This window comes from Manis pentadactyla, chromosome 13 (assembly GCF_030020395.1).
Source record: "Manis pentadactyla isolate mManPen7 chromosome 13, mManPen7.hap1, whole genome shotgun sequence".
Taxonomy (NCBI): domain Eukaryota; kingdom Metazoa; phylum Chordata; class Mammalia; order Pholidota; family Manidae; genus Manis; species Manis pentadactyla.
Window position 1 is genome coordinate 107,909,622 of NC_080031.1, and position 13,730 is coordinate 107,923,351.

The 13,730-nt window shown below is 47.3% G+C and overlaps 1 protein-coding gene across 8 annotated transcripts in view; it reads right to left on the bottom strand.

The window, feature by feature from the left end:
• SH3TC2 (SH3 domain and tetratricopeptide repeats 2) overlaps window positions 1–13,730 on the bottom strand; it is a 48,646-nt gene that overhangs the window by 14,897 nt on the left and 20,019 nt on the right. For 7 of the 8 annotated variants that reach the window (XR_005029795.2, XR_005029796.2, XR_005029797.2 and 4 more), the window contains 6 exons: window positions 13,293–13,366; window positions 10,973–11,168; window positions 6,016–6,149; window positions 3,278–3,319; window positions 1,459–3,156; window positions 1,174–1,354 (listed from right to left, as the gene is read on the bottom strand). Coding sequence is in view for 5 of the 8 variants with exons in the window: in XM_036910189.2 (XP_036766084.2) it covers window positions 1,174–1,354; window positions 1,459–3,156; window positions 3,278–3,319; window positions 6,016–6,149; window positions 10,973–11,168; window positions 13,293–13,366 (2,325 nt within the window). In the remaining 3 variants the exon portion in view is untranslated. The remainder of the gene's footprint in view (window positions 1–1,173; window positions 1,355–1,458; window positions 3,157–3,277; window positions 3,320–6,015; window positions 6,150–10,972; window positions 11,169–13,292; window positions 13,367–13,730) is intronic. The other variant, XM_036910192.2, reaches the window with a different exon arrangement.

The window sequence follows — 13,730 nt, forward strand, 5'->3', positions numbered from 1 at the left end:
GTCCAAGTGCCCAAGGTTATCATGTTGCCTAGAGAAGCAAAAATCATCATTTAATTAGCTTCTCCTCAACCACCTCTCTCTGCTCAACACCACCAATTATCCCTGCCCTATTCTAGAAGTCATTTATAATTATGGATACAATGCTACGAGGCTAATCTGCTGCAAAACAAAATTGAGTATCTTGCAAACCATGCAGAATTTAATGCAATCAATGAGAGGCTTATTAGAAAGCAAGACTGCAGACTGGCCACTGACAAATTCAGGTTAAGCAGATTAGATCAGGGAAGAGAGAATCAATTGGGGATGGCCGGATACATCCCTGGTGAGAATAATTTAAATATCAAAGGGTTAAAAGATGCCTTGGGTAAAACAGTTAAATTCTGGTATACTTTTGCAAAAAAAATCAGCCTTTTCAACAGACTGCTGATGTTCCTCACAAAACAAAGGCCGGTTCATTGTGCTCTTACACAACTTTGTCAGCACAAACTAAAAATTCATCACCACTTTTTTGTTTATTCTAGGCCTCAGTGCATAGTTGAAGTTATAACCTAAGTTTCTTAACTAAAAGGTGAAAATAAACTTAGTTTCATCATTTCCAATTTTATTTTAAAGGTGAATTTCCAATCAAACTTTTTGTATAGTGAAATTTTACACCCCTGCCTTCAGGGGAGCGATTTTCTCTCATGTCCTTTCTCTAATTCCAAACGTCCTCAGGCGCCAAAGACCAACTGCGGGTTCCAGTTCTTGGAATAACTGCCACCTCTCTGAATCATGCACCCTCCTCAGCCATGGTCACTGGCGGGTTGTTATGGAAACACCCAAGTAATTGTAACATAGCCAACATTACTGAGCCCTTTCTGCATATCAGGCACTGCTCCAAGTGTTCTGTGGGCATTAATGCATTTACTCCTCATAATAATACTATGTGATAGATGCCAACATGAATCTCCTTTGATGAGGAAGCTGAGGCGTGGAAAAATTAAATAACTTGCCCAAAGTCACCCAGCTAGTAAGTGATAGATGGCACTGGGTTTACACTGCAAAACCCACGTTCTTTTCAGTGATGCCATAAATGTAACATGAGCATTTGGACTTGGTGTCCTAAGAGAAAGGATACTGCTTCTCCTTAAGGCAGAAAGCTGTTTCTAGGACTGTTCCTGAGCCTGGACTCACCGGGCTGTGTTCAGGTTCCGGTAGAGCTGCCCGAGGGACTCCAGCAGCCTTCCCTCCATCTCCCTGTCCCTGAGTTGCTGAGCCAGGGCCAGCCAGTGCTCGTGGTAGGTGATGCATGCCTCGGGGCTTGGGGACACAGAGCTGTAGAAATGGCAGAGGGATTTGGTGACCTGAAGCTGACCTGAACATAAAGCAGGGACATGAATGAGATCACCTGAGACAGGACAAGGGCAAAGCGCGCTCTAACACCTCCCCAAAGCCTCCTGCAGCGCAGGGCATACTCACTCTTTAGGTGTCCGTGCCTCAAGCCAAACAGCAACGCCATTTCATAACAAAGGCGGCTACTGGCCAGCTGGCGTCCATACACCAGAACCTGGGCCAACCAGAGAAGCACCTGTACTAATTCCATTTCTGTCTCCATGCTGGCCTGGAGTTCAGAATAGAGTCGGACAGATTGCAGAAGATAGTCCCTGGCCGGCTGCTGAGCCCAGGACTTAAGGGTCAGGTGGCCAAGATTGGCCAAAGCCACGGCCTGGTTACGCACATTCCCCATCTCCTGGGCTCTGCTCAAGGCCCAAAGATAGCTCTTGGCTGCCCTGGTCACGCGGCCTTCACCTTGAAGTGCAAGTCCCAGGAGGTTATGGACCACCCCCTTTTGGGTAATACTCTCCGTCTCCTTCAGGGAGGTTAGGAGCGGCTCGAGGAGGTCCAAAGCCTTCTTCGCCTGGCTGGCTAAGAGATAGGCCCATGCCAGGCAGAGGGAAGACTCGAAGGCTTCCTGCACACCCAGCAGCTGCCCCAGCACCAAGCCTTGGCTCAGAAAGTGGATGGCACCATCAGGAGACCTGTGCTGCAGGTACACTCTGGAGAGGATGAGACACACGGCCCTCTGGGTTCTCCTGTCAGCCCACTCTTCACAGGCAGCCAGCGCCTGCCTGAGCGCGGGGCAGGCCAGGGCAGACACTTCACCCTGGCTTGGGGAGGGAACTCCAAGGAGCTTGGTGGTGTTCTGGAGAACCAGGCGGAGCTGCCAAATCGGAAGGGACGTCCCTTGGACACTCTGGATACCACGCTGCCGGACAGAGGCCACTGCAAGGTGTGGAAGATACTTCTTATCATATAGAAAGCTCAAGAGGGTGGCTGCGGCATCTGAGGCAGGAGGGTGTCCGCAGAGGAGGTGCAGGCGCTCCACAAATGGCAGAACCTCCTCATGCCGGCCCAGGCGCAGGAGCAGCTGTGTGGCCAGAAAGCAGGCCCTGGCCTCCAGGGGGCAGCTGCCAGCCACAATGCCCCGGCGCAGCACATAGGCCACCACGTCCAGCTCATTCTTGGCGCTAGACTCACGGTCTGGCAGACAGGCCAGCAGGGCACCTGCCTTTTCCAGCAGGGCAGAGCTTTTATGCCTCAGCCTCTGCCTCAGGTAGATGGCAGCCACGTTGATGTACAGAGCAGCCACCAAGGGCAGGTCCTCAAATGCCCCGTTGAGAATGTGGATGGCCTCCTCGAAGTACACCCTGGCCTGAGAGAGCTTGACCTTCCTGACACTCAGCCGACCCAGGAGGAAGCAAAGCCGGGCATGGGCCCAGGTCATGTGGCTGCGCTTGGCCCACTTCCTCGAGGCCTCCAGGTAGGCCACAAGCTCATCCTCCTCAGAGAAGCTGTAAAATGAAGATGTGAGGAAAGAGAAGGAGAAATCGTAGAGGCTCTTAAGGTGGTTGGCATAACCCTCGTGGTCCAGAAAAACCAGTATGGGGGTGAAGTTCTCAGCCTCCTCCTCCTCCGGGCCAGTGTTCAGGTCCATGAGCAGCTCTGGGTCATCAAGGCCCTCGGGCTCTGGCAGATGGTAGCTGTCTGAGGCGGCGGAGAGGAGCTCCTCCTCCAGGCTGGACTCCTCGGAGCTGCTGGACTGTCTGGGGCCCACGGCCTGCTGCTCCTCCCAGGCTCCACGAGGCCTGGCCTCCTGGAGGCCGTCAGGTCGGGGTGCTATAAGGGACAGGCAGAATTGAGCGACCTGAAGCTCCGGCAGCTCTGCTGGCCAGCTCTTGGCAGAGGACAGGATGCTGCCCCGAAGGACCGGAGCAGGTTCAGCAGGATCGCTACTCACCGCTCAGATCGTTTGGAAGATTCTGGATGGATTCAAACCCACCTGGATGGAGACGGAGGACAGACCTGGTGTTAAGTCAGAATGGGCCACCCTGCCCGTGCCTGCAGGTGTACACCCGACCAGTGGGCCCTTAGGAGACTGTTTCAGACCTTCAGGCGTCCCTAAGAATCCTCCCCTCACCATCAGTCTCAGAGCCGCAGGGACTTGGAGATGACCTGGTGACCCACTCCCTGTACGGTCGGAAACCAAGATGACATGGGAGCCGGAGTCGGAAAAAGACAGCTGGGAACACGGGCTCTGTGCCCAGAGGTCGGGGGATGCGGGGGATGTGGGGGTGATGGAGTCGGGAACCCAAGTCCCCCAGCAAGTTTACTACAGAGTGGTGAGCAGAGTGCCACGTCAGCGCTCTCTGTGGCACGTGGCGCCGTAGCCCGGTTCTGTATGTATGGGATTCCTTCTTCCTTTCTTGCTCATTCATCACCTGCCCACTCAACAGACATCGCAGTAGCGCACACACTGTGCTTCGGAGGATTAGGGCACCAAATGTGAATCACGAGGAAAGGAAAGAAGCATCTGGGCAAGGGTCCTAGTTTTGTTCCCTGAAGTAACTTAGTGGGATGAGGTGGAAGAAGAGACAGTCTTGCACACAGTTCTAGGCATCTTGAGTTTGAGGTACTTGCAGGGGCTCTAGGCAGAGAATGGAATAGATCTGGAGCTTAGGAAAAAAGTTTAGACTTGCAAATATAGATTGTGACCCACAGCAAGTCATGAGGAAGAGTCAAAGTCCCAGGAGAAGCGTTTGGGAAGGAAAGCAAAGCATCCTGGGGGGCAAAAGGGGGCAGCTATGAATGACCCAAAGAGCATCAGCATTTGCTGGCAGATGGGGGCCAGCGAAGGAGACCGAGAAGGCACCGTCAGAGGGAAAAAAGGGTTCACAGACACCAGGGTGCCCACGTACAGCCCCCTGATGTCACGAAGGTGGAACCAGCCCTGCTGGGAACCAAGAAGAGACCTGAGGTTTGCCAGCAAGTGAACCCTCTTGGTTGAAGTGGCCCAGTGGAGGTGGGGGCCACATTCTTGCTCCACAGGACAGGGGCTGCTGGAGATAAGATGCCACCTCTTCCTGGCCAAGAAGCAGCCACCCCCTGTGTCCTCACCCTAAGTTCTCCAGTGAACTTGGAGAACAGCAGGCCCCCTCACCAAGTCCAGCCTCTGTCTGCTATTATCTGGGGACGGCTTCTTCTGTGAGTGGCACTACAGACCCTTGAGACCTGTAGCTCCCCTAAAGGGAGACAGGCCCACCACCAAACCCAGGAGAACTAGAGATCTGGGCTCTGGAGAGCTGTCCACGCACCCTGGCCCTCACTGACATTGAGGACAAGTGCCAGTCTTACTGCAGCCAGTTTCTCTGGGTCAGGACTACTGAGAGCACAAATGGTACATGAGGGTCAAGACGGTGCTCCCTCAGAAGGAGGAATCAGAGATAGGTGCTCTTTCCCCAGGCCTTGGGGGAGCTGGAACTTGCCAATGGGATGCCCCTTCAGCCTGTGCAACCATGAGGTGCATCCCTGCATCCGGCAGAGTTGCCCTCCTGGTCTCCAGGTAAGAGGCAACAGGCTCCCTGGGACCTGCTCCTTAATCTCTCCCAACAATTGGATCTGCAGGTAGAAGATGCCTGGGATCCACGTCTGTGGGCCACTCTGCCCCAGGGCACAACCCGATAGTCCTTGATTTTCAGACCTCAGCCCCTGCCTACCAGGCAGTACCCTCAGCTACAGCTTCCTGTTTCAGCCTGGCGGGGGCAGGGGAGGGGGAGTGTGATCTGCTTGGGGCAAGAAGGCTCTGCAGCGCCGGAGCTGACTCCTGGGCTGGGTGCTCTCCGCAGTGCTCCTTGTGCACGGAGAAAGACTTCAACTCCCGCCGCTGCTACTGACAGCTGGCCCGAGGGGCCCTTCTGCAGAATCTCTGGCTATGCCCAGGAAATGTGCCCCATCAAATCTGGCCACACAGGAGTGGATACCATCACTGAAGAAATGGTAGAAACAAGAATCCTTCCTCAAACCACTGTCAGTGGGTGAAAATGCTTCCTTCCCAGAATAAAAGAAAAGAGTGTCATTCATTCATTCAGTCAGATGCTGCTGCAAACTGCTAGGCTCAGAGGCCCCTCATCCACCCAAGGCTGACCCACCAAACAGCTCAATGTCATTCTGCACCCAGGCAGTGTGGTAAAGTAGGGATTGTCCTGCCTATAAAATGGGGAAGGGCAGTTCTTATCCTGGCCCAGGCCTTAGTTCCCCAATCTGTAAAATAAGAGGAGAAATCATCGCTTAGGGTCCTTTCTGCTGTAACATTCTATGGCCCCACCTTTATGTTTGGGGACCTAGCCCTACTTCAGCCCTTGAAGGAAGTTTTGGGGCCTAACACAAATCAGGGCATTTTCTTCTCTGAGACTATGTTGTATCTTCAATACGGCTGACCTTCCATGCTCTATAGCTGAGTTGGTTTCATTTGATCTCATTGTTTCTAGGCAACAAGTCCCACACAACCTCAGAATTATTTGAAATCTAAAGTGAAAATGCTGCTAATTCAATATGATCCCGGTCATCCACTGAATAGTGGTCATACCCCCAAATTCATGCGTGGGATTAGATTTTAGAGGTATTCTACTCCTAGTTAGAAACACTCTCTTAATCTTGAGGAACGTGGGCTTTCCAAGGGACTGAGGGACAAACACTCACTAAGCCGGTAGACAGATGCTATGTCAGTGCGAGCTAGCGTGTGGAGGAAGCCGGCACACTCAGATCTCCTGTCACTTCCCAGGACCCACAGAGAGCATCTTTCCTCATCACTGAAAAAGGCGGAGTTCTTGCTCCTGCATTGAGGCAAAGACATGGACATGGATCAGTGCAAGGCTCCAGACACAGGCCGTCCCCTCTCCACCCTTGTACATGGTGAAGGACATAGAGAAGCCATCAACCCATTTGCCATAGCTGACCTCAGACTTTTCACCTCACTGTTGTATGATGTATTTATTTATACTTCCAGGGAAGGAGAGCTGTTAGTGTCCCGTCCATGGAGAAGCAAGCTATGTGGTTGTTGAAGTGGTCAAATGGGAATGAAAACGCCCCTCCTGTTAAAACTCCATCTCCCGAGAAAAACAAAGCCCCTTCTCTCAACCCTTTCTTTTAGATTCCGTGGTGCCCATTTTTAATCGGAGAAATAAGAATTGGCAGCCCTAAATGTAAGGGTTGGAAAGAGACCACTAAAAAAGTTTTTTGTCAGGTCATTTCAAGAAAACACTAGGGACAGGTGACACAATCTAGAGGAACAATGAAGAAAGTTTGACTGTGGGTCAGAGGGGATCTTTCACAATTGTTGACATCTGGTTCTATGACACAGAATAATAGCATTATGGAGCATTACTAAGAGAGAAATGGCAGGCTAGAGGGTGGGAAGTGGATAGAGGCTGGGCCAGGGCTGGAAGAAATGACTCTAAGTAATAGAAACCTTTGCAGTAGCTCTATTGTACAGACTAATTTGCTCCACTAGAGATCATTACAGAATCAAAGAATTTGAAAATCAGAAGTGCCTTAGAAAGTATTCAGTCCAGTATCTGAATGATTCTTAAGATCTCTCTCAGCTCCAAATAAAGTGTGTTTTTTTAACCTCAAGATCAATTTTTCAAATAAAAGTAACTTAGAAGCCCAAGAGTTAACAACAGCTAACACTTCTAGGGGCTTATTATGAATCAGACACTGTTATCCCATTCAATCCACACAATTGCCCTATGATGGAACTACTATTCTGATCCCTTCTTTACAGAGGAAGAAACAAAGGCACAGGAAAATGAAGTCAGTGGTTAGGAGGCGACAGAGCAGGATGTAAGTTAAGAGGGGCTTCTCTAGTTAAAGCAGGGTTGAGGGGGAGATGGGGATGGGAATGCTGTGGTCTGCCACTTAACCCTTTGTCCCCAGAGCTCAGATAAAGCCAGTGATGAGAAAACTAGTAGCTAATATGAGCTGCTCAAGGTCACACCACTAGTTAGTGGCAGAACTGGCACTGAAGCTGTATCCTGACATCTGGCCCAGGGCTCTTTCTTCTACAACACCTACTGAACCCCTGTCTCTCTGGTCTGACCTCCAGATTCTCCCCAGCACCATGAGAGTGTCCATCCTCAAAAGGACATCTAACTGAAATCTACAAAGGAACTCATTGGAGAGAAAAAGAATTATATGACCCCAAATTTCTATAGAACGCTCACAATTTACAAACCATTTCTAAATTTATTACTTCACTTGCTCTTTATGATAACCCTGTGATGTAGGTATTTTTATCCATATTTGTAGATGAAGATTCAGCATGATTCAGTGACATGCTCAGAATGACACAGATAGAAAGTGGTAAAGCTGAGGTCTTCTGCCTCTGCATCAGTTGCCTCACAACTGACCTGCTGATGTCCTGAGTCCCAGGTATTTAGAGTCCAAGAAGCTTGACAGATTACAGCAGGGCTTTCCTTGCAAGGAAATGGGGTCAGATGGAATGTGGTAGGGCATACGGCAGAAATATGAAGTGTTCCATACAGGGCTACTCTTCCCCGTATACAGACAAGTCCTGGTTGAAATGTGACAAAGATAAACATTTTAATGTATACTTAAAACTTTAAAGAAAGAAAGGGAAATTCCTTGGAGCCAGAAACAAAGGGAGAAACTAAGCCAAGTTGGTAAGTGAGAGCAGCCGGCCCAGAGGCCCTGGGCAGGTGGCAGCACATTCCAGCCGAAGCATTGGCCGTCAGGCTGGGGCTCACCTTGTGAACACACCCAGGGACAGAGATGTGACTTTGGACCCGTGTGGGTCAGGGAAGCTGAACCGAGCTCAGACAGAGCTTTGTGCTCTCTATGGCCTGAAGTCTGGAAGGCCTGCAACTTCCCTAAAGAGGGGGATTAGAAAACTTGCCTGTCAAGATCATACTTTCTATGTGACTGAGCACCTGGAAAAAAATCAAACACCTGAACTCAAACCATTAGAACGTGTGGGATCTGAATTTGCACTGCACAATGCAGGTACTGCAGTCAGAGAACTTAAAAATAAAAACCAGCCCTAGATCATTGAGTTCCTAAGCTTCCAGGGAAATGCCCGAACTGCGAAGACAATCTTTTAAACCTTTGAAAAGTTGTTCAAGTAAGAAAATTACAAATCACACAAGAAAATGAACTACTGACAAAAAAAGCCTGCAGATGTACAAATAGGAAAATTAACACTACAAAAACTAGAAATAAAAACAATCTGAAGATTAATTTATAGTAATCATGGTTAAAATGATGAAATAAAAAGAATGATCAGAATTTAAAATGAAAATATGGAACATTGTGAGCAGAAATAAGCACATATGAAAAAAAGCAAAATATAAATTTTAGAAATGAAAATTAAAGCATGGACATTAGGACTACATAAGGGAGTTAAACAGGTGTAGTCACAGCAAAAGAGAGAATTAGTGAAACTGAAGATTGTTCCTAGGAAATCACAAAGAATGTAGCCTAGAGTAACAAAAGATAAAAAATATAAAAGAACTGATTAAGCAGGATTGAGGATGGAATGACAAGTCCAACATACCTCTAATAGGAATTCCAGGAGAGAGACTAAAAAGAATGAGAGAGAGGCAATGTTCAAAGGGAGAATGACAGAATTTTCCAGAATTGAAGAAAGACCTGAGTCTTTCATTAAAGAAGTACACCCAGTCCTGAGCAAAATAAATAAAAATAATATAATTTTAGCATGTTTTCCATTTCTTTAAGTTATAGGTCTTTTCAGGTTTTCTATTGCTCCTAATCATTCTTTCTGGGCTCAATTATCTATTACTTGACTGTTCAACTCATGACATGAGTTAAAAATAAAGGATAAGAACATAAGTTAATGAAATAAAAACAAAGTAAAAGAAAATAAAGTTAAATGTGAAACTAATGAAATAGGAAACAAAGAAACAATAAAGATGATCAACAAAAGAAAAACTAATTCTCTCAAAAGACAAACAAAATGGACATAACCTTGGCAAAATATAAGAAATTTTATATTTGTAGTTATTTTTCTCCTCTGACTTCCTTTGCAGGTTATCCTAAACCGAGCTAAATTATCATTTATGAGTATATTTTTAAGTATATTCAAGGCAAACAAGGACAAGAGATTGAGAGTAATTACAACTCACTGATGTTTGCCACAATAACTACTAACAGATATACATTATTAAGAAGGAAGTGGGCAGCATATTATAAATATGTAACAGAATACATCACATTTAGACATATCATAGTACAATTGCAAAACATCAGTTTCAAAACCTAAAAAAAAACGGAGAAAAAAAGCTGTCTACTCACAAATAAATGGTTGTGAGACTAATAGTAAGCTTCTCATCAGCCAAATGGATGCCACAAAAAATAGAATTATAAAGAAGACACCAATCAACAACATGAAGACTGAAGGAAGGGATGTAAGAAACAAATTGTTTTAATGTTATTACTATGAAATGCTGGCTACCTTCCTATGTTCTTTATTCTAGTTTGAGCACATTAACTTTTCAATCTTGCTTATTTTTTAATTTAGGCATTTAAGTATATAAATTTTCTTTAAGTAACACTTTACTGAAATGAACATTACCTGTTAAAATATGAATAAATCCTAAGCTTACAATGTCAATTGAAAAAAAGGCCAGTGGCAGAAAAACATTTATACACATTTTAAAATACAGAAAACCATAGTAATTTTTTGTTCATGAACAAATACCTATTTTTAAAATGTATCAGAAGAAGGACTGGAAAGATACACACACTTCAAATAGAGTTTGCTTCTGGGGTGGGAATCAGAACCAGAGGATGAAAGCAGGAAAGCATAAAAAGGCGTCTTCAGTTATATCTAAAGGCTTTTTGATTAAAATACACATACATACACAAACACACACCCCAAGTATTTTTTAAAAGCATAAAAATCCGGAAGGATGTGGCCTTCTGTCAGCACAAGGAGCTCTGAGGTCCCTGACATCACTCTGGCCAAACGTGTAAATACGAAGTCTGTTCAGAGAGAATGCCTCTCACAGCTTTTAAGAACTGGTTTTCTAGCTGCTGTTGCTGTGAAAATAAGTAGCTGGTGTTGAAATCTGTGCTGTGAAAAAAGAAACCCACACCTGTGCTCCCACGGATAAGCAGGATCCCTTTTCCGGGTGTCAGAGGCACAGACTAAATCTGACTCAGCAAACAGTTTCTGAGAAATGTCACTCTCCATATTCTGCTGGCTTAATTAAACAGGATGCATGGATGATGGGTGGGGAGGGATGAGGATGGACGGACGGAGGAAGGAATGAACACGCCTTAGGGAGCGTATACCTGTCCAGGGAGGGAACCTGCTGGAAGAGGCTGAACCTTCTTCAGAAACCTGACGCCGAGGAGCACAGGCTCAGAGTGACACCCAGTGGCCAGACCGCCTGCATAGCACACAGGGATGACTCCAGGCCTTCCGCACACTGAGCCACGCTGCCTCCCAGCGGCCTCCCCGTCACACTTACACTGGGGAGTAAGAGTCAGGGTCTAGGCTCCTGGTGGGGCCGAAGCCCACTTCCCCTAAGTGCATCCCTGAAGCTCCTCTGCAAACCTGCACAGATGGGGCAGGACCCTCTCCAGGGCATTCCAGAGGCCTCCCCGTCACACTTACACTGGGGAGTAAGAGTCAGGGTCTACGCTCCTGGTGGGGACGAAGCCCACTTCCCCCGAGTGCACGGACTTCCCGATGAACCACTGAAGCCCCGGCACGACGAAGCCGATGATCTCGATGCTTTCCCCTTGGCGGAAATTCAGCTCATCCTTTTCCTCCCTCTCGTGTCCCCGTAAGGCTTTACACTTCCCTCTGCCTGTTGGGAGAGCGCACAGAGCAGGCACGTAAGGCAGAGACAGCCGAGCCTTCCAGGAGCGTCCAGGGCGACGGGAAACGCCAGGTTCCCAGACTTCAGAACTTCAAGGACCTGTAAAATCTTCCCCCAAAGAGGAAATTGGTAGGAATGACACAGGTAATTGGCTTTTAATTTTGCCAAACAAGGACATTCAAAGATTGGAACCACCATCCGCTCACCATCATTTTATGAAAGAAAAGAGGCTTTTTAACGAATGCAGGAGAGAGGATCTCAGAATGCTGGATATGCCTTAGCGCTGAGCAAAGTGAGCAGGGGGAACACCGGAAGTCTCACTTGCTTTCCCAGTTTGCCTGGTTTGCCAGACGCTTCGTCACGGTCCGCAGACCTTCCGACCAGGACGAGAACTACCGGGGGGATCTCCGTTTCTGTCTGGCTCCTTCGGCTACCGTGACCCTCAGTCTCCCCAAATGTAAAATGGGGATAATAAGAATACCTGTCTCGTGAATGTTAGGAAAAGTCAAAGGGATAAAGTGTACAAAGCATGGAACCTAATCAACCCTCAGCAAACATTAGCCTCCTATCCATGGTGTACACAAAACTGCTAAGGGTCTGGGAGACCCCCCTTCTGACGAGTCATCGCCCAGCAGGATCTAGTAATGACATACGCATGAGCATTGTACTGTCCAGAATACAAAATAGATTTAAGCTGGCTTTCTTAGATCCTCCCAGGAACCCCAGAGGGTAGGTAGAGCGACTCTTAGAATCCCCTGCTTTTATAGATTAGAAGGTGGAGGCACAGAGACAGTATGTGATTTGTCCAAAGAGTTTATGTGGCACAGCTGGGTCTAGAACTTAAGTCTCTCACTGCTGGTCAGCCCTTCTGTCCGCTGACCCTGCGCCGGTTGGCCCTTCTGTCTGCTGACCCTGCTCTGGTGGCCCTTCTGTCTGCTGACCCTGTGCTGGGTGGCCCTTATGCACCTTGGCTTCTCTACTTGTTTTAGCTCCTCTGCTAGAGCTACTACCTTTTTTTTTTCTCTGGCATATTTGGTCACATTTCTATTGATGGCGTCTTCAGGATCAGCAATTCCCACTGCTTTGTGGGCAAACAGGATCTACAATGTAGGAAACCTGTACTGAGTGACTTACAGACGCCATTAGGTCAGTTCCATAGCATTTGGAGTTGGCTTATGGTGACGTTGTACCAGTGAGGAAGTTGTGGCACAGGGCAGGCGAAGGAAGTGGCTGAGGTCACATCACTTTTAAGTTGTGGAGCCAGAATTTGAACCCAGAACAGACTTCACAGCTCCATGTTCCTAACCACAAGGCCATACTGCCTCACACAGCTAAAAAATTTTGTTTATGGTGAAGTACTGATTAGACCCAATGCCTGGGTTCCATTAATTCCCTTTTTAAAAAAATTTTTTAAAGTGTTATTTGGATTTGGAGTTTACAGAATTGTACTTTGTGCCAGGTGTGGTGGGGGGACTCTAAGATTGAAGGTGAAAAGAATGTGTATTCTAGATACCCAGAAAACATTCAAGTTCTCTATCAGGTAGACACAGCTATACTTGCAGTTGTTTGTGTATGGGTACACACACACACATATGTACATACATATAGAGATTACCTAAAAAGTGTGTGTGTGTGTGTATACATATATATCATTCATTTATTCGATAAATATTTACTGAGTATTATGTGCCAGGCATTCCTACTCTTCTTAAATTCAAGATTTATTTCACAAAGCCGTAAGGGAAGTCAGAAAAGGTTTTCACCAGAGATTGAAAACAAGCAGGCTGCAAGACACATTTGGCACACACTGGGGTTTTTTTCGCATATGTACGTGGCCCCTGTGGTCCCTACCATTGCTGAACATCGCCCATCCCTGCCCTCATGCATCTGTGTGTTCTGCTCATTTCACAGGCATTTGTACCTATGGCCTCGGATTGAGGCTTTTCATTTCACAGGCAAGGAACCCCATGGGTCCAGACTGTACCTGGCTTCTCCAAATCCAGTGGCGGAGGCTAGACAGGAATTCACATCCTAACTCCAAACCCGCAGAAAAAGCAAGTCGGCAGGGCAACAGTACCTTGCTAACAAGACTATTCTTGAACTCAGCCATACCGATCTGATAGGAGCCCGTCCAATCCCTCTTCCTGGGAAGGCCACAGCTTCCTGGATAATTCTTTAGGAACCATCTGCCAATGGAAACACATGGTTTGCAAACACAGATTTCAGAAAATTACAACAGTTAGCAGAGTAGTCTGTTAAAATAATGATGATGAGGATAAGTATTGTTGTTATTACTCTCACCGTAATGGTGGCAAATGTTTATTTTTTTTAACTCTTTATTGGGCACTGTCAGAAGGAGAGGAGCTCAATAGGCCTGGGATGTTTTCTGGCTCTGCAATTAGTTTGTCAGTTAAATAACTAGAAAGGGATTCCTCTCCATTCTCACCGTCAGTCTCCCCCACAGCCACACACAGGGTCCATGGCCCAGGAGCATGCTTATCGCCACTGGAGTGTGCAGTACCTCCCAGCAGGGATTCCCCAAATTTAGTG